Below are 23,251 nucleotides of genomic sequence, written 5' to 3' on the forward strand. Positions count from 1 at the left end.
CGGTGGAGAGATGATTCTTTTCCCCCCTAAGGCCCCAGCAATTCCCTCTGAATCATTTGCAGGCAGTCACTGGAGCAATCGTTCTCTCCTATCAACATTACCGAAGAAAGAGCTTAACAAGGTTCCACTTGCCTGTTTATTCGGTTGTACTGAACTCTGCCAAGTGCTTAGAATAGCGCTCTGCACATAGTAAGTGCTCAATAAATACCACTGATTAATTAAAATAAGAAAAAAAGAAATTCACTCTTCAGAGTAATCAGATTGGGTCAGAGGGAGCCGTGCAAAATCTGCTGCCTTCCTCATTAATCAAAGGCAGAGCTAAAAGGCAAAGATCAAGAGGAACTGAGTTCATCCGCGCAGCAGTAATGCCTAACCACAAGAGGCTTCATTAGACCTCAGAAGGCATACTTCCACTGTAATATAGGTACAGGTGCACATTTCTCCCTGGGCAGAAGCTTCATACGACAACATGAGGTCCTAACAAGACTGCAGCTGTACTTTAAATCTCCTGGGTGACGTGATTAAGTGTCCTCCTCCCTCTCCATCCTCTTCACAGCTTATTCTAATCCACTCTCCAGTGAATCGACAGAGAAAAAGAGGATTTCATTTTCCTGGGTCCCAGAGCGGACCACCAGAGGATGGCAATGGGAGTCTCGACTCTAAACTCCCCCCAGCCCACCACAGCCTGGGTTGAGCTCACCAAGCTCCCTAGGGTGTCCCACCTGCTGGAATTATGCGAAGACTTGAGGTACTTGGCAGAGATGATGTTCAGGGACAAGATGGCATCCACTGCAGCTTCATCTACCTCTGCTTTATTCCGGATGCGGCCTGAGAAAGGGACGAAGGCATCAAAATCTGGGTGTATTTCTTAAAACCAAAGGTCAACAAAAACATCTTTAACTCCCTGGCAAAATTTTCTGTTACATTCCAGATAGCTCAGATGATGAGATGGGAAAAGGTGGTCAACATGAGAACCAAAGAACAATGGCAGTTTTGGAGCTGGGGCCAGTGTGTGAGAGAGAGAGAGAGAGGAAAGAGAAAGAAAAAGAAGAAGGGAGGTAGGAGAGATGAGAAAGAGAAAATATACTCACCTACCACCAGCTCCCGCACATCTTTCCAATGTAGCTCACTGCCCTTCTCATGGATAATGGTCACTGTGATCCGACGCTGAATGCCCTTGGGGGAAACGGAACAAAACCACGACTTGATTTGGCTGATCTTTTTGTTGATTTGCTTTTAAAAACCTCTATCATTGCACTCAGTGTGTGCAAATAAGGCAAGGACCCTCATATGAGGTGGGTGAGTTGAGAGGGAGGAAACAGACCACAGACTGGTGGTTCTCCAAGGAAACAAGTGAAGACTCACTGCCCAGAGGTGTGTCAATGGGACGATTTTCAAGTTTAAACCAGGTTCTTCAAAGTGTTATTTATGTAAGCAAAATGGAACACAGCACTGAAGAGGCAGCCTTCTAGAGAAAGCTGAGTTAGCTTTCTCCTTTGAAATCTAAAAGCACCACAAAGAAGGGCATAAAGAAATACTGGCCCTAATAAGGAGAGAGCGAGAGATGGACCCCATGGGACACGGCAACAGTAAGTTCTTATACTCAACACTCCTCCCTGCTTCCCCTGGGGTTTCCTTCAGCCCTGTGCATACCTGGTGAAGCAGGTAGGTCCCCTGACATGGCAGGCCTGCGGTATGGTCCACGACAGCGGGGATGTACCTATGAAATAGTGACATTGAGGGGAGAAGTCAGAGGCAGGGACTGATGCACAATTGCCAGTTGAAATGTCTGCAGAGCCACTCCAAGCCACCCCGGCCCCCAAGTTTCCCCAAATCCCTGCCACTGGATTCTTGGAAGCCACTAGATATTCATTACTGTGTCTTCAAAGGTTAGTCATTCTCTCCACTTTTTTGCTTTGCTTGCTGGTGCTCCATTCTAATCTCTAATCGCTCTAATCCATTCTAAACCCACTGCGATTCTGTGCCTAAATCCCACCATTTGGCAGGCTTAGGCAGATGATTCATTTAAATATTCATTCAATTGTATTTATTGAGTGCTTACTGTGTGCAGAATACTGTACTAAGTGCTTGGAAAGTACAATTCAGCAGCAAATAGAGACAATCCCTGCCCACAAAGGGCTCACATTCTAGAAGGGGGGAGACAGACATCAAAACAAGTAAACAGGTATCAATAATGCTTCTGGAACCTATTATCAATCATTCAACCAATCAGTCATATTTATTGAGAGCTTACTCTGTATAGAGTACTGTTCTAAGCGCTCGGGAGAGCACAGTGCAACAAAATTAGCAGACACATTCCGTGCCCATAACAAGCTTACAATTTTAGAGGGGCTTACAGTCTAGACTTATAGTCTGTTAGGCAAAAACTATCAGCCAAAGCACTGAGCTAAGTGCTAACATTATCATATTAGACCTAGCCTTCTTCCATGAGACTCTCAGTCTGAGAGAAGGGGAGAGCAAGGATCTAATCTGCATTTTACAAATATGGAAATTAAGGCCCAGAGAACTTGAGTGACTTGTCCAAGGCCACCCAGCAAGGCAGTGGTACAGCTGGATTAGAATCCGGTACTCCTGACATCCAGTCCTGTGCTCTTCCCACTAGGCCATGCTATTTCCCTATATCCCTCTATACACTGGCAATCTGGCCTACACAGCTCAACAAAAAGCCTGCCCTGTCATAAAACACTACTCCCTCACAATTTCACTACAGTGCTAAGCTGCATTCTTGGCTGAACAAAATACTCTCTACATTTAGAAAGGTTTGCTCTGATGAAGGCTAATGGAAATGACCAGGCCAACTTTCTTGTCATCACCTCGTTGTGAGCAGGGAATGTGTCTACTGACTCTATTACACTCTCCCAAACACTTAGTACTCACAATTTGTGCTCAGTAAATAGCACTGATTAGTTGTCAGATGAGAATGCCCACAATGAAGCAAACAGTGGCAAACGCAGAAGCAGCGTGGCTTAGTGGCAAGAGCACGGGCTTGGGAGTCAGAGGTCGTGGGTTCTAATCCTGGCTCCGCCACTTGTCAGCTGTGTGACTTTGGGCAAGTCACTTCCCTAATCTGTGCCTCATTTAGCTCATCTGTAAAATGGGCATGAAGACTGTGAACCACATGTGGGACAACATGACTACCTTGTATCTCCCCCAGCGCTTAGAACAGTGCTTGGAACATAGTCAGCACTTAACAAATACCATCATCATCATCAAAAGCAGGCCCGCTCTGTGATGTGGATGTCTGTTCAGCCAACTTCACAGACAGCATTAGATCCAGGTAATCGCAGACATGACCTTGCTATGAGATGATGATTCGCAATCTGGGCTGGGCTCAAGTTCCTGATCCAATAGAGAGAGAGATTCCACCACACCCTTCCAATTCTTCAGGCCCGGCTCTTTATTTAGAAACTTAGAAAGTTGCACTTACTCTCCTGTGGGCTCCAGCTCGCTGATTTCAAACCAAACAAGGAGGTCATATTTGCTCATGCTCTGGCCCAAGCTTGTCTTGCTCATGGTGTTTAATTTTGTGGCTGGCACTTGAATAAAAAAATGATTTTAGAAGGCATCAAAATACTGCTTAAATTCAGTCAATAAAAGGACATGTTTTGGTTCCAAGAGTCAACTTTCCAGGAACCCCACCACAGGTCTCATTTCAGTGGTGGAGGATCAAATCCAGGGAAGTAATTTGAGTCCATCGGTTTGGAAGCTGGGACCAAGAAGCTCCCTACAGGGCAGAAAATGGACGGCTGCTGGGTCCCCAAAAGCCCACTGAGTTTAGACAATACCCACCCCCCCCGACCACCTCAAGACAGATGACACAACCTGATGTAGCTTGGTGGTATTTTACGTCATACAAAGAGATGCACCAACACACTAAGCCATCACACGCCACAGAAGCACACTGCGCTTTCAAAAATAATGAACTCCCTTCTAAAATGTTGGCCCTTTGCCGCTTTATCTGAACTCACGAGAAAGAAGAAATGGTCTACAGGAGATAAGGATGGCATATAAACCACATATGGAAGTTCTAACGAAGGACTCTAGGCGATGATTCTGCATTCTGTACATTAGGTCAGACAAGATCACATACTCTAAAGATCACTGGATTTCTTTAGCCAAATAAAAAACAATCAGCCTCACACCCAAATCTTGTTTTTAGTAATTTCAATTCCAGCAGGTTGAAAATTCACAAGCATTACCTTATTAATAACCTGGAATCAGATCTCTCGAGGTTTCTGGACCCTTTAGATCACTCCTCTATTTGAACAATGTACAGAGGAGGGCCCTTTAAAGTTCCTAATCTTTATGGCACCACTTTAGTTGAACTGTGAGTTAGTGATCTCACCAGGAAGGAAAAAAAATACAGGGCATCTACGTAAGAGTCATAAAAATTCAGCTGGATTACAGGGAGGAACTACACAGTGAAAAGTGCTACTGGGCAGGCCATTTTAGGTACCAAGAAGATAAAAATAAAGAGCAGTTCCCTTTCTGGCCCGGTCTCGTGAAAGGAAATGGGCCGGAATCACAATGTTGGGCTCTGAGTCCCACTTTTTTTTTTTTTTACGGTATTTGTTAAGCACTTACTCTGTGTCAAGCACTATTATAAGTGCTGGGGTAGATACAAGATAATCAGGTTGGATACAGTCCCTGTCCCTCAAGGGGCTCACAGTTTTAATCCCTTTTGACAGCTAAGGGAACTGAGGCACAAAGAAATTATGTGACTTGCTCAAGGTCACACAGCAGGCAAGTGGCGGAGCTGGGATTAGAACCCAGGCTCCAATCAGAGATCGGGTCCAAACTGGTGCAAATGCACAAGAGACAGCTCACCCCTCAGGGTCAAATACCATGTGCGACTTCTGGACAAGGGTCAGGGCATGGCTCTACATCTACTGCAGAACAGATTTGGCTACTAACCATCGCGTTTGGGCACCTTCTCGGCCTGGCAGCCGGGGACGGGCAGAAAAAGAAAAGGTGGCAACTGATCAGCCCCATCCCGGAAGGCGGCAATGGCTGAGGATGCAAGCACGTTGGCATGCTCCGAAAACGTGTCCAGCACATGCCCGTTCACATAGCCAGACATGAGATATCGAATCAGCTCGATCTTTCTCTTGTGGTCTGGAGGGCAGGATGGGGAGCCAGAGCACAGGGAATGAAGAATGACAACAAGGAGGGGAAGATGGGACAAACGGACGGAGAGGCGAGAGGAAGGAAATCAGGAAGGGAAGAAACAAGATCATTGAACATGCAGAATTATATAAACATGCAAAGAAAAACTCAAGCTTTACTTTGGTGAAACTGAAAATATGCAGGATGTTAACGTGAAAGTTACAAAGCAGAGAGGTTTGGGGAGACGTGGGTCGCTAGGCCCGACCAAGATCTGAGGAAGCACTTAAGAGTGGCCCAGCCCATCAATGGTATTGCAGTGTGCCCAGGGATATCATCTACCGCTCCTACCGAGCGTCAGGACGAAGATGAGGACTCGGGAGAGGAAGCTGGAAGCTTTCTCATCTGTAAAGTGGGGATTGAGACTGTGAGCCCCACCTGGGGCAGGGACTGAGTCCAACCAGATCTGTTGTATCCACCCCAGCGCTTAGTACAGTGCCTGGCACACTGTAAGCACTTAACAAATGCCAGAATTATTATTATATTTTGCCCGGGACATTTGAACTCCGATGCTGGGAAGCTGGACCACCGGGCAGTGACTTGGAAGGCCACCACATGCCCTGGACTGCCTTAGGCACTTGGAAGTGAGGGACATGTCTTGCACCTGTAAATGTATTTACTCCATGAGCATTCGAATGAACACGCAGGAAGTGGGCGGCTAATTCTCACCTGGTTTGGAGAGTGGCATTGGTGGTGGGAAGAATCGCCGGGAGGGCTGGGGAGGGCTGCAAAGAGAAGAAGGTGGAATCAGGTTCTGGGGACTGAAAGGGAAGTTGGTGCTTAGCCCCCATCATAATCATCTCCCTTTAGTAATTAGTGCTTCCTTTCTCATCTCTAGCATCTGACCAAATATTAGCTGAGCATTCATTCTTGGGAAGCTTGGGCTGGACCCTTTCCGGCAACAGCTCTCCCAATTCTTCTTTTATTGGGAAGCGGGGAACCGCTTCCTCAATGCACTTGAATTGGTACCTTTGCCAATCTCACTCCTCTTCCCCATGTTCTCACCTCCTGCCCTATAAGGCAAACCTGGTAATCCCTGTAAGTTCCCTCTTGACTCTCCAGTAAAATTCTGCCTGGTTAAAGGAGAAACAGTGAGCTTGGGATTTATGCTTCCCAAAGCTTGGAGAAAAACTGAACCTTTCAGAAAAGAGCGTAGAACTTAGGTTTTCCAAAGACTGGATTCCTGGGGCCAGTTATATGAAGTTTCCTCCACTGTGCTCTCCTAAGTTCTTAGTACAGTGCTCTGCACACAATAAGCACTTGATACATAGGATTGACTCCTGTGTCTTTGCCTTTCCCAGCCTGAAGTCAGACCCCTCCCTTCTCTCTAGGCACAGAGAACCTGAGGCCTGGCAGGGTTCACTAGAGGGTCACCTAGATGAAGATCATTTACAGACTCCTAGGAGGTTTTATTGAGAGAAATAAAGAAATGAGCAAGGCCTCATGTTTCAGTTAAGTTCCAAGTAAGGAATTCTTTCTTTCCTGAGAAGAGTGATTCGGAAAAGCCCTTGCTCACTGGGTCCCAACCTGTTAAGCTCCTGTCCCTGCAAATGAAGAGGGTGCTGCTGATAGTGGCCAAACACTTCAAAGACAATAGGCTTGCTTTTGATGTACTCCACAAAGGACTCAGTCACTTCCACTGCAATCTGGCAAGGAACAAAATCAATGAAGATCAGTGAATGAGGACACATTGGCCAAAAAACGAAAACAAAAAATTTTCTAGCCCCAGTCAAAATTTAAGATAGTTAAACCACCTCAAAGAAAAATACCCATTCTCCGAAGTCAGATGATGGAGATCTCCCATCCTTCTCCCTCCTCTGTCTGGGACCAGGTAGGATTTCATCCCCTCCTGCCAGTTCTCTCACTCGCACCTATCTCCTCTCTCTCTCTCTCTCTCTCTCTGTCACTTGCTCCTTCCAAAACACACACACTCTCCTGCTCTCCTTCTCTCCGTCTCTTGGTCTTCCGGGGGCAGCCCCACAGGAGTTTCTAGCTACTGAACCCTTAGTTCTAGTTTGGCCAGGCCCCTCCACCTAGTTTTGGACTGGGCTTGGATATGCCTTGACACCCTCCTTTTATAAAGTCCCTTAGGGCTGGGGGAATCCGGTGCTCTGTGTTCCCCTTTAAGTTTCCGTATCTAGCAGAACTCCTAGATACTCAAACCCACCAACCATCATGGCCTAGTGGCAAGAGCCCGGGCTTGGGAGTCAGAGGTCATGGGTTCTAATCCAGGCTCCGCCACCTGTCTACTGTGTGACCCTGGGCAAGTCACTGCACTTCTCGGTGCCTCAGTGACCTCATCTGTAAAGTGGGGCTTGAGACTGTGAGCCCCATGTGGGACAAACTGATCACCTTGTATCCCCCCCAGCACTTAGAACAGTGCTTTGCACATAGCGTTTAACAAATGCCAACATTATCTCTAGCAATTATGTGTAGTCATCCTGAGTAATTCTGTATATATGTTATTCAATTGTTTACTTACTTCCCTATAACCCCTTAGAGGGTTAGCTCCTGGTGGGCAGGGGGATATCATTTCTCTGTTTTGTATTCCTGAGCTCTGAATATGGTACACTGCAAATAATAAGCCCTAAAAAATCACTATTAAGCTGGCCTCTTGGAATTACAAGTGCCAGATCCCCACTGGAGCAATCACGTTTAAATGACCTATCCCACAGGCTTGAATATTCCCTTCCCTTTATAAAAGAGATGTCTGGATCCACTTCGGTGCCCAACGAGGAGAGCCCTGCGAAGGTCAGATTTCAGATGACCAACCCCACACCCCGACTCTCTCCAACCCCACAACGAACACCAACATGGCTGACTCAGAAACTTCAGGTCTGGACTGCCTGAATGCTGAAGTTTTAGAAGAGTGGCTGCCTAGCAATAATAGAGTGCAACCACCTCCTTCCAATAGCTCCTTCCAGCTCTGGCTGTAGTTCTGATAACAGCAATACTCAGGGGAGGCAAGAAAGGTTTACATTTTCAACAGAAGGCCCTTAGTCCTCTTCCCCCTCCTCCCCCTGGCTCATAGCTGTGCAGTGGGAAGATAACAGCATCTATGAACTGAAGTCCTATGTAGTGCTCATGTACATAATAACTACCATTGATTAATGCCTGCTCAATTTATTTTTGACTCCTCTAGTTGTAAAGATTTTTATGTTTCTCCCGCTAGTGTGTAAAGTCCTTGTGGGCAGGAACATATCTCTTCTTTATTAGGTACATTCCAAGTGACTAGTACAGTCCACTGCACCAAGTGGGTGCTCAATAAATGCTGCTGCTATTGCCATTACCACCAGGAGAGGAAGACAGTCCAGGTCTACTAAGTTTAGCCCTGGGCCAGGCTGAAACAGCCTCACAGACTTGGGTCCTTTGGGAAATACTGACTGACTGGGTTGTTCTGTTTGCACTCAGGGACCATGATGTGAGGGCATGAGGGGTCACCTTCCTCCTACCCACCCCGAGAATTTCTTCTTCCCTGCCTGAGCCACTCTCTCATTCCTCCTGAACAGGAGCTCTGCCTTGTAAATCTCCAGAGCCCTGCTCTCCTGTCTCCCATACTCTCACTCCTTCCTTCTTTCCTTCCTTTTGGATGGCAAAGCCTTACCATAAAAAGGAGGGGCAGAGGCTGGTCCAGGTTGCCGAGAAGAGTGAGCTGGAGCTGGGAGCCAGAGAAGAGAGGAGCACCAGCGCCCTGTATCTGCTCTCACACTGTACCTCAATCTGTAAGACCCTCCAACTGTCAACACTCTTTGTAATCCACCCTCAGAGTGAAGCCGAGGAAAAGGTAAAATTAGAGATAGAGTACAGGGGCCCTAGGCACTCCCTTGTCCCACAGATAAGCACCCCTTCTTTGGGAACACCTGAATCAAAAACTCCTATTGGCTTTCAAGCTTTCCATCACCTTGCCCCTTCTTACCTCCCATCCCTTTTCACCTCCTACATACCATCCCACATACTCTGCTCCTCTGGTGTTAACCTTCTCACTGTGCCTCCATCTCACCTGTCTCATCGCCAACCCCTGGCCCACGTCCTACCTTTGGCCTGGAACTCCCTCCCTTCTCACATCCACCAATCACTCTTCCCCCCTTCAAAGTCCTACTGAAGGCAAACCTCTTCCAAGAGGCCTTCCCTGACTAAGTCCCCTTTTCCTCAGCTCCATCCCTTCAGCGTCACTTCAACTCACTCCCTCTGCTCTTTCCCACCCCCCACTCCGGCCCCCCAGCACACACACACACACACACACACATATCCATCATAATTCTATTTATATTGATGCCTGTTTACTTGTTTTGATGTCTGACTCCCCACCTCTAGACTCTAAACCTATTGTGAGCAGGGATTGTCTCTATTGATTTACTGTACTTTCCAAGCGCTTAGTACAGTGCTCTGCACACAGTAAGCACTCAATAAATACTACTGAATGAATGAACGAATGACACAAGATCCAGAATCCACACTGGGAGTGACTTAGGTTTTAGGAGCTCTTCAGAGATGCCAATTCGGGCCCTTGGTCTCACCTCCAACTCCCCACCCCCACAAGCCCTCCCTCACTCTTGCTCCCTCTTTCAGGGGTTGGAGTTTCTTCTTTTATTGTGAGGGCTTCAGGTTCTTTTTTCCTTTCTTTTGGTTAGATATGATGACGTAGAAGAGTTGGGAAGAGTTGATTAGGGGCAGACACACGTTTGGCAGCTGCCCTCATTCTACCTTGGGGTCTAAAGGGCTCTGCTTTAGATGATGGGGACTACAGACAGATTGAGATTATATAAATTGTACGTATATAATGCTATCTGGTAAATGTAAAGCACTGGCTGCAACCTCACTCCTGTAAACTAATTACATTATCAATTATTGCAGAGAAAATGGAACCGTGAACCCTAGGCAGCAATAAAAGGTGCTGCGGATTCAGACCAACTGTTATCTTCTAGGAGCGTAAATATGAACTATATACATGCAAACTGAATTTCACACTTCGTGATTTAAAAAGAAAAAAAAAGGTATTAAAAACACTATTTTTTTAGAATTCCTCTACTTCACATGTATGGGTGGGTGGGAGTAACAGACAGAAACTGGAAACAATAAACCCAGTCCAAGTTGAAGAATTTCACTAGCCTGGGCTCATTGTAATTCACACAGGAATTACAATGAGGATTACATCACCACTTTGGTCACTCCCTCTATTGTCTATTCTACAGGAACCCTCCCCTCCCCCTCATCCCTGCGATCATCTTCCTCCAGCTCCTCTTGGCTGGGAAATATGAATGGAGCCCAAACCCAGCAGCTGTGCCTCTCCAGCCCAACCCCAAAGCCTCCAGATCAAGTAGAAACAGGTTACTTACATTCTGGACATGATAAAAGCCCAGGGGACTGCCCCTGCCATTGTTTTTAAGGGGCTCCGTGGAGAAAGCTTCATCATGGCGATGTAAAAAGCTAAATAAAGAGAATAAATGTAGTCTGCATTCAGTGTTCACCCCAGACGCACATCTTAGAATTTAGCTCTCACAAAGCATGCAGAAATCTAAATATGCTTACCCATATCCTCATTATAAGCTCACATTTTTTTTCTGTACTTACCACCAGCAAAAAAAAAAACTTGTTCAACCTCTCTTCCCCGAGGATAGGCAGTTTATACCAGACAGATAGCAAAAGAGTGACATTTTTTACTACAACTGGGGGCACTCCTTCAGTTCATCTCCCTTCTGTCATTCGATCCCAGCTCACACACTGCATTCCTCACCAGCTAACCTATTCACTATGCCTCACTCTCAACATTCCTGCCGTGGGCCCCTTGCTCACACTCTTTCCCCCTGCCTGGAACTCCCTCTCAAATAATTAATACTCTGTTGAGCACTCTGTGCACAGCATTAGACTAAGTTTTGGGATACTTCAATAAGCATGCTTTCAAACATGCTCAGGTATAACCAATCCTAAAAAAAAACCCTCCCTTGACCCCACGACTCCCTCCGCTTATCAGCTCAACTCCCTCCTACAATTCTTGTCCAAACTCCATGAGTGAGTTGTCTATACCTGCTGCCTCCACTTCCTCTCTTCCAATTCTCTCTTTAACCCCCTCCAATCTGGCTTCTGTCCCTTTGCTCCAAGGAAACAGCTTTCTCTACGGTCACCACTGACCTCCTTCTTGCCAAATCCAACGGCCTCGATTCCATTCAAATCCTCCTCGACCTCTCCGCTGCATTCGACACAGTGGGCCACCCCCTTCTCACTGAAACATTATCTAACCCTGGCTTCACCAATATTGTCCTTTCCTGGTTCTCCTCCTAACCCTCTGGCCCCTCTAGCTCCATCTTCTTCGCAAGCTCCTCCTTTCCTCCCTCCCTCTAACTGTGCAGAGGGAAGTAGCAATGCCTAAAAGAAAGAGTATGGGCCTGGAAGTCAGAGGGCCTGGGTTCTGATCCTGACTCCGCCACTTGTCTGCTCTGCGACCTTGGGCAACTCATAGTCTCTGTGCCTCAGTTACCTTATCTATAAAATGGGGATTAAGACTATGAGGCCCACGTGGGCTATGGACTGTCTCCGACCTATCTTGTATCTACCCTAGTGCTTTGTAGAGTGCCTGGCACACAATAAGTGCTTAACAAATACCATTAAAAGAAACCCCAAAACAGCAAAAACCATGGGAATCCCTCAAGGCTTGTTTCTGGACCCCCTTATATTTTCTATATGTACTCTGTCCCTCGGAGAACTCATTCACCGCTAAGGCTTCAACTACCATCTCTATGTTGATGATTGCCAAAACTCTGTCTCCAGCCCTAACTTCTCTCCTTCTCTCGAATTTCGCATCTCCTCCTGCCTTCAGGATATCTCTACTTGGATGTCCCACAGACACCTCAAATTTAACATGTCCAAAACAGAACTTCTCATCTTCCCACCACAACTCTCCTCTCCCTTTGTGTTTCCCATCACTGTAGGCAGCACCACTATCCTCCCTGGCATTATCCTCAACTCATCTCTCTCATTCAACCATCTATTCAATCTGTCACCAAATTCTGTGGTTCTACCGTCACATTACTAAATCTGCCCTTTCCTTTCATTCATTCATTCAATAGTATTTATTGAGCGCTATGTGCAGAGCACTGTACTAAGTGCTTGGAGTGTACAATTCGGCAACCATCAAACTGCTACTATGCCAATCCAAGCACTTATCCTATCTATCCCATCTTGACTTACTCCAACTGCCTCCTCACTGACCTCCCTCTCTCCTTTCTCTCTTCGCTCCAGTCCATACTTCACTCTTACGCCAGTTCATTTCTACAAAAACATTCAGTCTACATCTCCCCACTCCTCAAGAACTTCCATTGTCCATCCTCTTCCACATCCAATAGAAACTCCATACCACTGGCTTTAAAACACTTAAATCAGCTCTCCCACATTTTACTTCACTGATTCCTACTACAACCCAGCCCATACTTTGCTCCTCTAGCACCAACCTACTTACTATACTTCATTTTCATCTTACTAACCACTTACCCCTTGCCCACATCCTCTCTCTAGCCTGGGACTCCCCAACCCCTTCATATCAGATAGGCCATCACTTCTCCTGCCTTCAAAGTCTTATTAAAAACAAATCTCCTCCAAGATGCCTTCCCTGATAACCCTCATTTGTCCCACTTGCTCTCTCTGTGTTGCCTACGCACTTGGCTCTGTACCGTTTAAGCAGTTGATATTTACACCACAGTACTTATGTACATACCCATATTTATATTAATGTCTGCCTCCCCTCTAGACTGTAAGGTCCTGTGAGCAAGGAATGCATTTACCAACTCTCTTGCACTGTAATTTCCCAAGCATTTAGTACAGTGCTCTGCACACAGTAAGCATTCAATAAAGATTAATTTTTCTTCTTTTCAGGTCTTATCCTCCCAGTGACCACCTCTTCACTTTTAGGCTACCTCTGAACTGGCTGACCCTGCTCTGAACTCTCCAAAGGGATGACAAGAATTTGGCCTGGGGATCAAACTGTGGCAAAAGTAGGAAGAGTGGACAGCAGCAACCTGCCCGGGGATTACGGCAGACGGAGGCTGCGATTCCTATTAAGGGGACGTAGAAGAGCAAAATGGCTTAAGGACAGCTGGGGTGGGGGTGGGGGAAATAGAGGGAGGAAGGCATTTTAAATCCATTCTCATTCAATCTGGAAAATGGTTTTATTGTTCCGAGGAAAGCGCATATTGCCTATGCACAAAATGGAGACTGCCAAAAGAATTCACTGAGCTCTCAAGGCTCAGCATTTGAACCTCTCTTCTGCTCAGAGAAAAATGATGGCAACTATTTGCTGAGGTTAGCTGGAGGTCAGACAACCCTCTGCCTCACCCCCTTACCACTTTATGCTCCTCTTCCCACAAGAGGCGGGACATTTCGACAGCTCGATTCAACCTTTACTTAACTGCAAATTCTTTTCAACAACGGAGACCCTCCTCCAGCCCAGCTCCCCAGCTTGCCGAGCACTCAAAAGGCAGAAGTTCAGCTTACTTGAACTGGCAGAAGATATCCGCGTACTCAGGGAGGATGCCACTGGCCTGCAATACGGTCACTCGGAACGTGAACACGTTGCCCAGCTTCAGGTGGTCACCAGCCTCCTCAGAGAACCCTTCCATCACCATCTTGCCGTCCAGCAAAGTGCCTGACTTCAAGTCTGAAATGCCCGACCAGCCCAGGCGGGGGAAAGATTCAGTGTGACTCTCTCTGCTCCACATATAATGACCGGATCCACCTATCCAAGCCACAGCGGTGTGCGTCTCCCACCCCATCAAGCCGCAGACCAATGCTGCCGGGAAGTCCCCGCCATCCTCCACCGTGCCCTCCTGGGACCTCACTCCTGACCACCCGGGGGTCAGCAGGGTCTTGAGGAACCCCAACTGTGACAGTGGCACACTTCTACTAAATTTGCCACACTGGGAAGGCTCAGGTGGTGAATGGACTCTGGACGACCTGTGAGGTCCCTGGAGAGCCCCATTACCCGACCACCTGACTTGTTGGCTCCTGAGTCTTGTCTTTCATGTTGTTTTTCTTGTTTCGCTCTACGTGCCCATCACCAAACCCTTCCCGACACTCCCAACGAGAAGCAGTGTTGCCTAGTGGGTAGAGCCCAGATTTGGGAGTCAGAAGGACCTACCAATTAATTGCTGTGTGACCTCTGGCAAATCACTTCACTTCTCTGTGCCTCGGGTACCTCAACTGTAAAATGGGGATTAAGACTGTGAGCCCCATGTGGGACATGGACGGTGCCCAACCTGATCAGCTTGGATCTACCACAGTGCTTAGTATGGTGTGTGGCACACAGTAAGTGCTTAACAGATACTATAAAAAAACTACAATCCTAGATTGGGAGTCCCTTGGGGGCTGGAAAGAGTCCAATTCTCAGCTGTTTTTTTCCAGTGTTGAGTACAGTGCCTTATTAAGCAACCCAAACAACTCTAACCCTATACAGTAGTTGTTTAATAGATCACTACTATTACTATTACTATCCCCTCTCTGCTCCACGAAGCAGGACTGCCAATTCCCCACGAGAGCCTGCTTACTCAGTGCCTCTGTGCACTCACCCAGTTCATTCATTCGATTAATCTCCTCTGGAGGAGTGATGACCTCGGTACTCTGCCCCTGTCCTTCCACAATCCTCAGTTCCTCCAACGACAGCCCAGAGCGAGTCATCGCCACAGAAGAAAAGTCACTCTGAAACAAAAGTGGGAAATGCACAAGAAAGAGCTTTTTGGGCTGAGTTCCCATCCATCTCTCCCACTCTTCCATAAGCAGTATATGCCCACAAAGCTACATGGATTTAAGACAGGCAAAGAGAAACAATGAACAGCCATGTCTCCCTGGCTGGGTGTGTGAAAGAAGCCATCAAAGGAGGCCAACGTCAGATCCAATCATATTTCATACAATGCCCTGTTCATTTGATTTCCGTGAGGCATTACAATGGGAGAGGTCTATATCATCCCCCCCCACAGCCACTAATTCCTAATTTAAGCCTGCAATAAAGGTGAGGGGTTTATCACTAGCTTCAACTACTCACTTTATTGATATTGCAACCCCAAAATCGTCATACTTCTCATCCTTACCTTATTAAAATACTCATTATCAAAAGAAATTTTAGCTGTTCCAGACTGCCGAATGCCAGATCCATAATCAGGGGCTTCTTCATCAGCTAAATAGCAGCAAAAGGAGAAAAACGGTAAATGTGTATGTTTGTGCGGTGGGTGGCAGAACAGAAAAAAGCCATCTGAGACTAAACACCGGGGTGGGGAAATCAGTTGAGGCTTGTAAGGCTGAAGAGTTGTTGGACTAGGAAGTTGTGGAAACTACACTACCTGTGACCTTTAAAACTGAGGGAGCCCTGGAAAACAATAGCCCAGGAGGCAGAGGGATCACAACTGAACAGGTGGGTTCCCATCGCTCATCGTTTAAACTCCTTTTTAGGGCCAAAAAGGTGAGCAACAGATGAGGTGTCAAGGAGGCATCTATAATAGTAATAATAATAATGGTATTTGTTAAGCACTTACTATGTGCCAAGCACCGTTCTAAGCACTTGGCTAGATACAAGGTAGTCAGGTTGTCTCCCGTGGGCCTCACAGTCTTAATCCCCATTTTCCAGATGAGTTAACTGAGGCCCAGAGAAGTGAAGTGACTTGCCCAAGGTATCACAGCAGAAAAGTAGAGGATCCAGGATTAGAACCCACGATCTTCTGACTCCCAGGCCTGTGCTCTATCCACTACGCCATGCTGCTTCTCAAAGGGAGAGTCCTTCGAGTTGGAATCGAAGCAACGACCAACCGACTAGACTTCAGACAGTTTATAACAGACCTGTTTCTGACTTCTTCCTCAGAATTACATTTCTCAGTGAAAAATACATTGATGAGGAACCACTTGGCAGATCTTCTAATTGCTTGAGCCTGGGCACTTGAGAAGACAGCTGACAGACCCAATCTGACAGACCAGTGAAAAAAGCTTTAGTATTTCCTCTCAGAGTTGCCTGAAATGGGCACTTCTGGCCTTTCCTCAAAGTCTCAGAAATGCCAGTAGACATTTTACCTGAAAGATGATTAGGAGAACGGGTTCAGTACTTATGCAAACAACTCGTACGCCCTCCTGGGGCAAGCGCCCCCTGTTTGTTCATTCATTCAATGTGTTTCCACAGCTGAGGCAAAACAGACTTCCCCTTTGCTAATGCCGCCAGATTTAATCCACTTGGGGGTTGGGGGCTGAGGGGTGCACTGCTCTAGCTAAGAGGATAGTTTGGCTTTCAGAATTGATTCAGATTTTGTTCTCTTTGCAAAATCTGCCAGCTAAGAGACAATCTGTGCTAATGAACTGCTCATATGCAGACCTGCCCTCCCTTTTAAAACGAGTACCTAGGCATGAGAAGAATAGAGCCATTTTAAACTCAATCCAGGAATCAAACAGAGGACCAAAAGAGGATCACAAAGAATTCAATCTCATCCTCAGGACTGCCACAGTGAATAAAATGCCGGGGCCTTACTACATGAGTTCAGGAGTTTACTAGAACTGCCACTTGTAGAGAACACGTGATTCCCATTTAATTCCATTTACTCCTGCTGAGTAAAATCCAGGAGTGTCAGTGTTTTCCTTCTCTGGGACCAAGAATGGATGGCACCCAGGCAAATACCAATTGGATCAGCCACTTCCAAAGGGCTGAAAAGCCAGTAATAGTTTGTCTGATCTAGGAACAAAAAATGAAGGAAGAAACAAGGCTAAAATTTTCTTCACTTTCTGCAAAACCACTGCTCTTCTTGTCTCACAAGCCCACAAACTTGGCATTAATCCCTGACTCATCATTCTCCTTCAATCCGCGGCTTCAGTCAGTCACTAAATCCAGTCAATTTTATCTCCACCACATCTCCAGAACTCATTTCTTTCTCTCCATCCAAACTGTTACTGCATCGTTCAAACACTTGCCATATCCAGTTTTGACTACTGCACTGGGCTCCTTGTTGCCGCCCCTGCCTCCAGCCTCTCCAATCCATATTACAAATTCTGCTGCCAAGATGATATTTCAAAAGAAAAAAAAAGTTCTTTACCCATCTCCCTAGTCCCCAAATGCCTCCAAGGGTTGCCCATCTATCCCCATACCAAGCAGAAATGCTCACCATCACATTCAAGGCATTTACTTCTCATCACTCCTCTCCCACTACAATCACTCTGCTTTGCTCCTCTAATACCAACCTATTCACTGTCCCTTGTTTTCTCCCAAGACCCCTTGCTCACACATGACTCAGTGGAAAGAGCCCGGGCTTGGGAGTCAGAGATCGTGGGTTCTAATCCCGGCTCCGCCACTTGTCAGCTGTGTGACTTGGGGCAAGTCACTTTACTTCCCTGTGCCTCAGTGACCTCATCTGGAAAATGGGGATGAAGACTGTGAGCCCCACGTGGGACAACCTGATGACCTTGTATCTCCCCCAGCGCTTAGAACAGTGCTCTGCACATAGTAAGCGCTTAACAAATACCAACATTATTATTATTATTATTAATACAGTGCTTGGCACAAATTAAGCACTCAATAAATACCACTGATTGATTGCTGTTTTTGCAATGCAAAGTACTCCCAACTGACAAGTACCCCAGAAAATGGTTCTTCTTTATGGCCCTTGTCAGCCAGACACTCAGGCTAGGAACAGGTTGAATGACAGGATTAATTAGCAGCTGGAGCAACGGAGTAGTTTCCTTTCTTAAAAAGCAGCATGCCTTGGTGGAAAGAGCACGGGCCTGGGAATCAGAGGATCTGGGTTCTAATCCACCACTTGCCTGCTGTATGACCTCAGACAACTCACTTAACTTCTTGATGCCTCAGCTATCTCATCTGTAAAATGGAGATTGAGACCAGGAGCCCTAGGTGGGACAAGGGCTGTGTCCAACCCGATTACCTTGCATGCACCCCAGCTCTTAGTACAGAGCCTGGTGCTTAACAAATACCAACCTCCGTCCCCCCCACCCAAACCCCAAAAATTTTAAAAAGAAGCATTTATACTTGAGATTTAGGATTACAATTAGTCCATCTGATGGGGTCCAGATGTGATAAGTGAATCCCTGCTATACCTCTGGAAACGAGCATAAGAAGAATCTGCAAAGTGCTACTTCAGAGAATGGCAGGAAGGAAGCTGAACGGTAATAGTTACCTACCTGCGATAGCTTGCACTGCCACGCGTAGAAATCCCCGCACTTCCCCCTTCTCACTGACAACGGCTACTCGGTGAATTAGGGGCACAGGATACAGCAGATTGCTCAGGTAGACAAACGCCCTGGTGATGGGAATAGGGAGAAGAAGTCAGACTAATCCTGAGGTGAGAACCTTGTATTCTGACTCATGGAGGCGACCTCTGCCTTCCACTAGGCCCCTTGTGATCTTGTTCCAAGTTAAAATATTCTCTGTATTGTCATGTGGTCCAGCAGAATCAACCACCACCAGACCACAGAACACCAAAGTCTGACTGTCTCTTTAGAATGTAAGCTCCTTGAGGGCGAGGAACTTTAGCTAATGATGTACTCTCCCAGGAGCTCAGTATAGAGCTCTGTGCACCAAAGCTCAATACGTTCCATTGATTGACAATAGCCGACCAGATGGTTGTTCTTCATACCACAAGCCCTACGGCACATGGAGAAGTGATAATGGGGATTGATTTTCTGAAGACTGCTACAAAAACTAAGTACTTGATGAATTTAGTGGGCTTTTACAGCCAGAAACAGTGAAAAGACATCCTAATTAACATCCTACTTAAATTGTGTGCCCAGTGAAGGATAGGGACTGCCTGTCCTGCCTACCTTGTGTCTTCCCAGTGCTTAGTACAAAGCTTGCCCCATTGAATGCACTTAATGCCACAATTATTATCACTTACAGACCTCAACAGAGTTCAGAGGCAAACTGGACCAAAAAAAGAATCAAGTTAATGTCTTTTAAAAGGGGGTTTTATGACATAATTTTATTGCACCTTTTCAGAGATCTGATTTTTGACCCAATATAGGTCAATCTCTCACTTCTATATGAAAAGGTGAAAGAGGTAGATAGGGAGACCCCCTATGCACCCGGAAACTTGGCTTTGAATGCATCGTGTGATGAGGAGGGAAGCAGGGAAAGGTGATGGAGGGAGAGAGGGAAGAGGAGAGAGGAGTGGAAAGGGAGAGAAAATTATTTCCCAAAGATTAGTACTTTCTTATTTTGTCCTCAGACTCTCTAAACTACCAGGATTGAGATCTAGTCTGGGTAGAAGAGTTTAATAAAGAGAGGGAGAGAGATAGAGAGAAGCATTATGGCCTAGTGGAAAGAGCACAGGCCTGGGAAGCAGAGAACCTGGGTTCTATTCCCAGCTCTGCCACTTGCCTGCTGGGTGACCTAGGACAAGTCACTTCACTTCTCTGGGCCTCAGTTCCTTCACCTGTAAAATGGGGATTGAGACTTTGAGACCCACGTGGGACAGGGACTGTCCAACCCATTTGCTTGGACTCACCCTGGCGCTTTGCTCAGTGCCTGGCATATAGTAAGTGCTTAACAAATGCTATCATTATTATTATTATTATATAAATATTATTATATACATATCCTAGTTAATCCCAAGTGCAGTACGTATACATATATATACATATATGTATGTGTGTATACACATATACATACAAATACACGTGTATGCATATCTACATATAGCACTTGATTAACTAGGAGCTACCGAAGCTCCTTTGCATTTGAAGTTGTATTTTATTTTTCCCACTGATTTAGTAGAAACTCTTTTAAATCTAGAAACACCTTTGTATAGTGATTACAGAGCCTACAGAGCCATTTACATTAGAAGAGGGGGAATTGATACAGAAGATTCTACTGTCTCCTCACATACTTCAGGGTCTCCTGGTAGTATACATGCTCCTGTTGGATGCAACAGAGGATACAGAGTAAATCACTGTGTACTGTATGCATATGTACTATCAAGAAGTCAACCAGTTATTCAAAGCAGAACACGCTTCTCCTCTCCCCACCCCAAAATAATCCACGCTTTCAAGGAGAAGGGCGAAGAAATGCCAAAGAGGTGAGGGAAGCTGCCAACTATAAATGAACGAAACAAGAAAATAATCATTCGAAAAAAAATACAATAGAGGATACGAATGGGTTAATAAAGCTTTAACGGCACGAATGAAATATGAATGTAAATATACAACACATCACAAATCAACATCAAAATAGATAAAAATGAAGCCTACTTCCTTTTCAGTCTGCTCCAAAGTGAGGACCCCGCTAAGGATAGGGCGGTTTAAAGCTCTGGGAGATTATAAAAAAGGCTGGAGGACAAGTAAACTGAAAGACTCAATCTCCCTGGTGATAATTACTGGATATAAAAGACAAACCGCACCCCGCCAAAAAAAAGAAAGGTTTGGATCATTGGCTCTTAATGAAGATCAGAAATCCGATGCAAGAATTTGCTTTGTATCCACACAGTTAATGACAGATACACACAAATGAATATGTAATGCCCTGGATCTCTAGCTAGAGATTAATGACCACCCAGTGTGTGACCAACACGTGGAAAACAATGTTTCTCAGAAAATTAAAACATCATGATGCACGGCTGATTTTCAAAATTCGCAGCTCAGGATGAGTAGCAGTAAGAGCTTAAACTCAGAGCCCAAGATGGTTAGCTGCACTTTATATTTCATCTTGAAAAATAAGCCACGAGGACCTATTCCTTTTAAGCAAGTTCAACAAGTGAAGGGCACAGAAACAGCAGGCGAACCCCAAAAAACAAAGTGCTTGTGTGCATGTGCGCACACACAGACACACACACACACACATACACATCCTTCCCCACAATGCGACACTGGCCCTCTATCGCACTCTTTATTCATGATGTCCTGCTATTTAATGCAGTGCCATATTCAGAAGCCCAAGAGTGTGGGATCGGGCTCTAGGTGAACTAACATGCAGAAGTTCCCTTTTCAATGAAAGAATTCTGGGTCTCCATGGTGGCGGCCTACCAGCACAGTGACGCTGGTTGCCATGACAGCCCACTGACAACACTTGACAGGGCTCAGACACGGCTTCCTGCTTCCCTCTCAGTTACCAGGAGAGCAAAGACAGTGGAGAATGAGCATTTACTCAAGAGTCCCTTCAAAACCCCTTTTCAAGGAGGAACGTTCCCATCCCCGACTCAGGGGCCCCTTCCACCTCGGCCCAGCAGACTGAAAGAGGGGGAGCTGTATTAGCAGAAAGATCGGTGAGGTAAAATGGCATCGTCACAACAGAACTGGAAATGAAATTTAACGAACGGAAATTTTTACCAACGTAACAAAAAAAGAAAACTCAGTATGATCATGGCAATCGGTACGGAAACACAGGACATCAATTCGGAAGTTAGGAAAAACTGCAATTCAATCAATTTCCCCCCCTTTCTTCCATATTACCAAAATAGATTATACGTTTAATACCTGCAGAGAGTGTTCAACAAATCCCAGCATGCCATAGGAGATGGCTAAAGGGACAAGCTCTTTTCATTTTAATACCCCAATTTGAGAGAAGGCAGCCAATGCCCAAGGTGACATACCACAGTCAGAATTCTTCCAGGGTCTGGAATTTTACAAATTTTCCTAATTCAGTGTAGACATTTACTGTGAATCTGGACATAAATCCATCAAAGCAGGGCAGAAAGGAATTCACTGCTCTCACATAACCGCTCAAGCAAAGCCCAGTTTGTCAGGAAAAAATAACAGGGTGGGTTTGCTTTGAATTTTTTCTACAGCACTTGATTATTGTTGGGGATGAGATGCAAGGCGAGAGAGATGAAAGGCTTACATTACACTAGCAAATTCAAAGGCAGAAAGCCCTGGATAAATGCGGTGTGACCTTTCTCTCATTCAGCTGAGCTGAATGACTTCTAGCCTTTCACTGTCTTCAGGCTCTTCTGGAAGCTGAGGCAAAGGGACTGGCAGTTTCCCTGAGACCAGGCCCAGGACCCCCGACAAGCCAGGAGGGTAGCAATTTAGAAATGATCTACCTAAAGCATTCACGCGGGTGGAGTCGACTGTGCTCCCTCACTATTATGGCCAAATACGGTGAAACCAGCTGCCCACCTCGGAAAGCTGGAACTGCAATTTTCCACTCGCACAGGCTGCCGACACCCCCTTTGCATACAAGTGAGGGTCCAAGTACTTAAATAAATAAAATAATAATAAAGCTGGTATTTGTTAAGCGCTTACTATGTGCCGAGCACTGTTCTAAGCGCTGGGGTAGACACAGGGGAATCAGGTTGTCCCACGTGGGGCTCACAGTCTTAATCCCCATTTTACAGATGAGGTAACTGAGGCACCGAGAAGTTAAGTGACTTGCCCAAAGTCACACAGCTGACAAATGGCCGAGCCGGGATTTGAACCCATGACCTCTGACTCCAAAGCCCATGCTCTTTCCACTGAGCCACGCTGCTTCTCAAGTACTTCTAAATGGGTGACTGTGTCCTTGAGTGTGAACTCCGACACCTGAAGCAACATGGCCTAGTGGAAAGAACATGGCCCTGGGAGCCAGAGGGCCTGGGTTCTGATCTAGGTTCTGCCATTTACCTGCTGGGTGACCTTGGGTAAGTCACCTTAATTCTTGGGGCCTCAGTTGCCTCACCTGTAAAATGGAGACTCAATGCCTTTTCTCATACTTAGACTGTGAACCCCGTGTGATCATGGGTTCGAATCCTGGCTCTGCCACTTGTCAGCTGTGTGACTACGGGCAAGTCACTTAACTTCTCTGTGCCTCAGTTACCTCATCTGTAAAATGGGGATTAACTGTGAGCCTCACGTGGGACAACCTGATTACCCTGTATCTACCCCAGCGGTTAGAACAGTGCTCTGCATATAGTAAGCACTTAAATACCAACATCCCCTTGATTCTATTTATTGCTATTGTTCTTGTCTTTCTGTCTCCCCCGATTAGACTGTAAGCCCGTCAAAGGGCAGGGACTGTCTCTGTTACCGATTTGTATATTCCAAGCGCTTAGTACGGTGCTCTGCACATAGTAAGTGCTCAATACATACTATTGAATGAATGAATCTGATTATCTTATATCTACTCCAGTTC

The 23,251-nt window shown here is 46.0% G+C and overlaps 1 protein-coding gene across 7 annotated transcripts in view; it reads right to left on the reverse strand.

The window, feature by feature from the left end:
- Window positions 1–23,251, reverse strand: part of KIF1B (kinesin family member 1B) — a 165,872-nt gene that overhangs the window by 22,859 nt on the left and 119,762 nt on the right. For all 7 annotated transcript variants that reach the window (XM_029065666.2, XM_029065663.2, XM_029065665.2 and 4 more), the window contains 11 exons: window positions 18,334–18,452; window positions 15,258–15,343; window positions 14,739–14,868; window positions 13,669–13,831; window positions 10,521–10,611; window positions 6,712–6,830; window positions 5,854–5,909; window positions 3,449–3,557; window positions 1,654–1,720; window positions 1,092–1,176; window positions 723–828 (listed from right to left, as the gene is read on the reverse strand). In XM_029065666.2, the coding sequence (XP_028921499.1) occupies window positions 723–828; window positions 1,092–1,176; window positions 1,654–1,720; window positions 3,449–3,557; window positions 5,854–5,909; window positions 6,712–6,830; window positions 10,521–10,611; window positions 13,669–13,831; window positions 14,739–14,868; window positions 15,258–15,343; window positions 18,334–18,452 (1,131 nt within the window). The remainder of the gene's footprint in view (window positions 1–722; window positions 829–1,091; window positions 1,177–1,653; window positions 1,721–3,448; window positions 3,558–5,853; window positions 5,910–6,711; window positions 6,831–10,520; window positions 10,612–13,668; window positions 13,832–14,738; window positions 14,869–15,257; window positions 15,344–18,333; window positions 18,453–23,251) is intronic.

The sequence above is a fragment of the Ornithorhynchus anatinus genome, chromosome 5 (genome assembly GCF_004115215.2).
Source record: "Ornithorhynchus anatinus isolate Pmale09 chromosome 5, mOrnAna1.pri.v4, whole genome shotgun sequence".
Lineage (NCBI taxonomy): Eukaryota > Metazoa > Chordata > Mammalia > Monotremata > Ornithorhynchidae > Ornithorhynchus > Ornithorhynchus anatinus.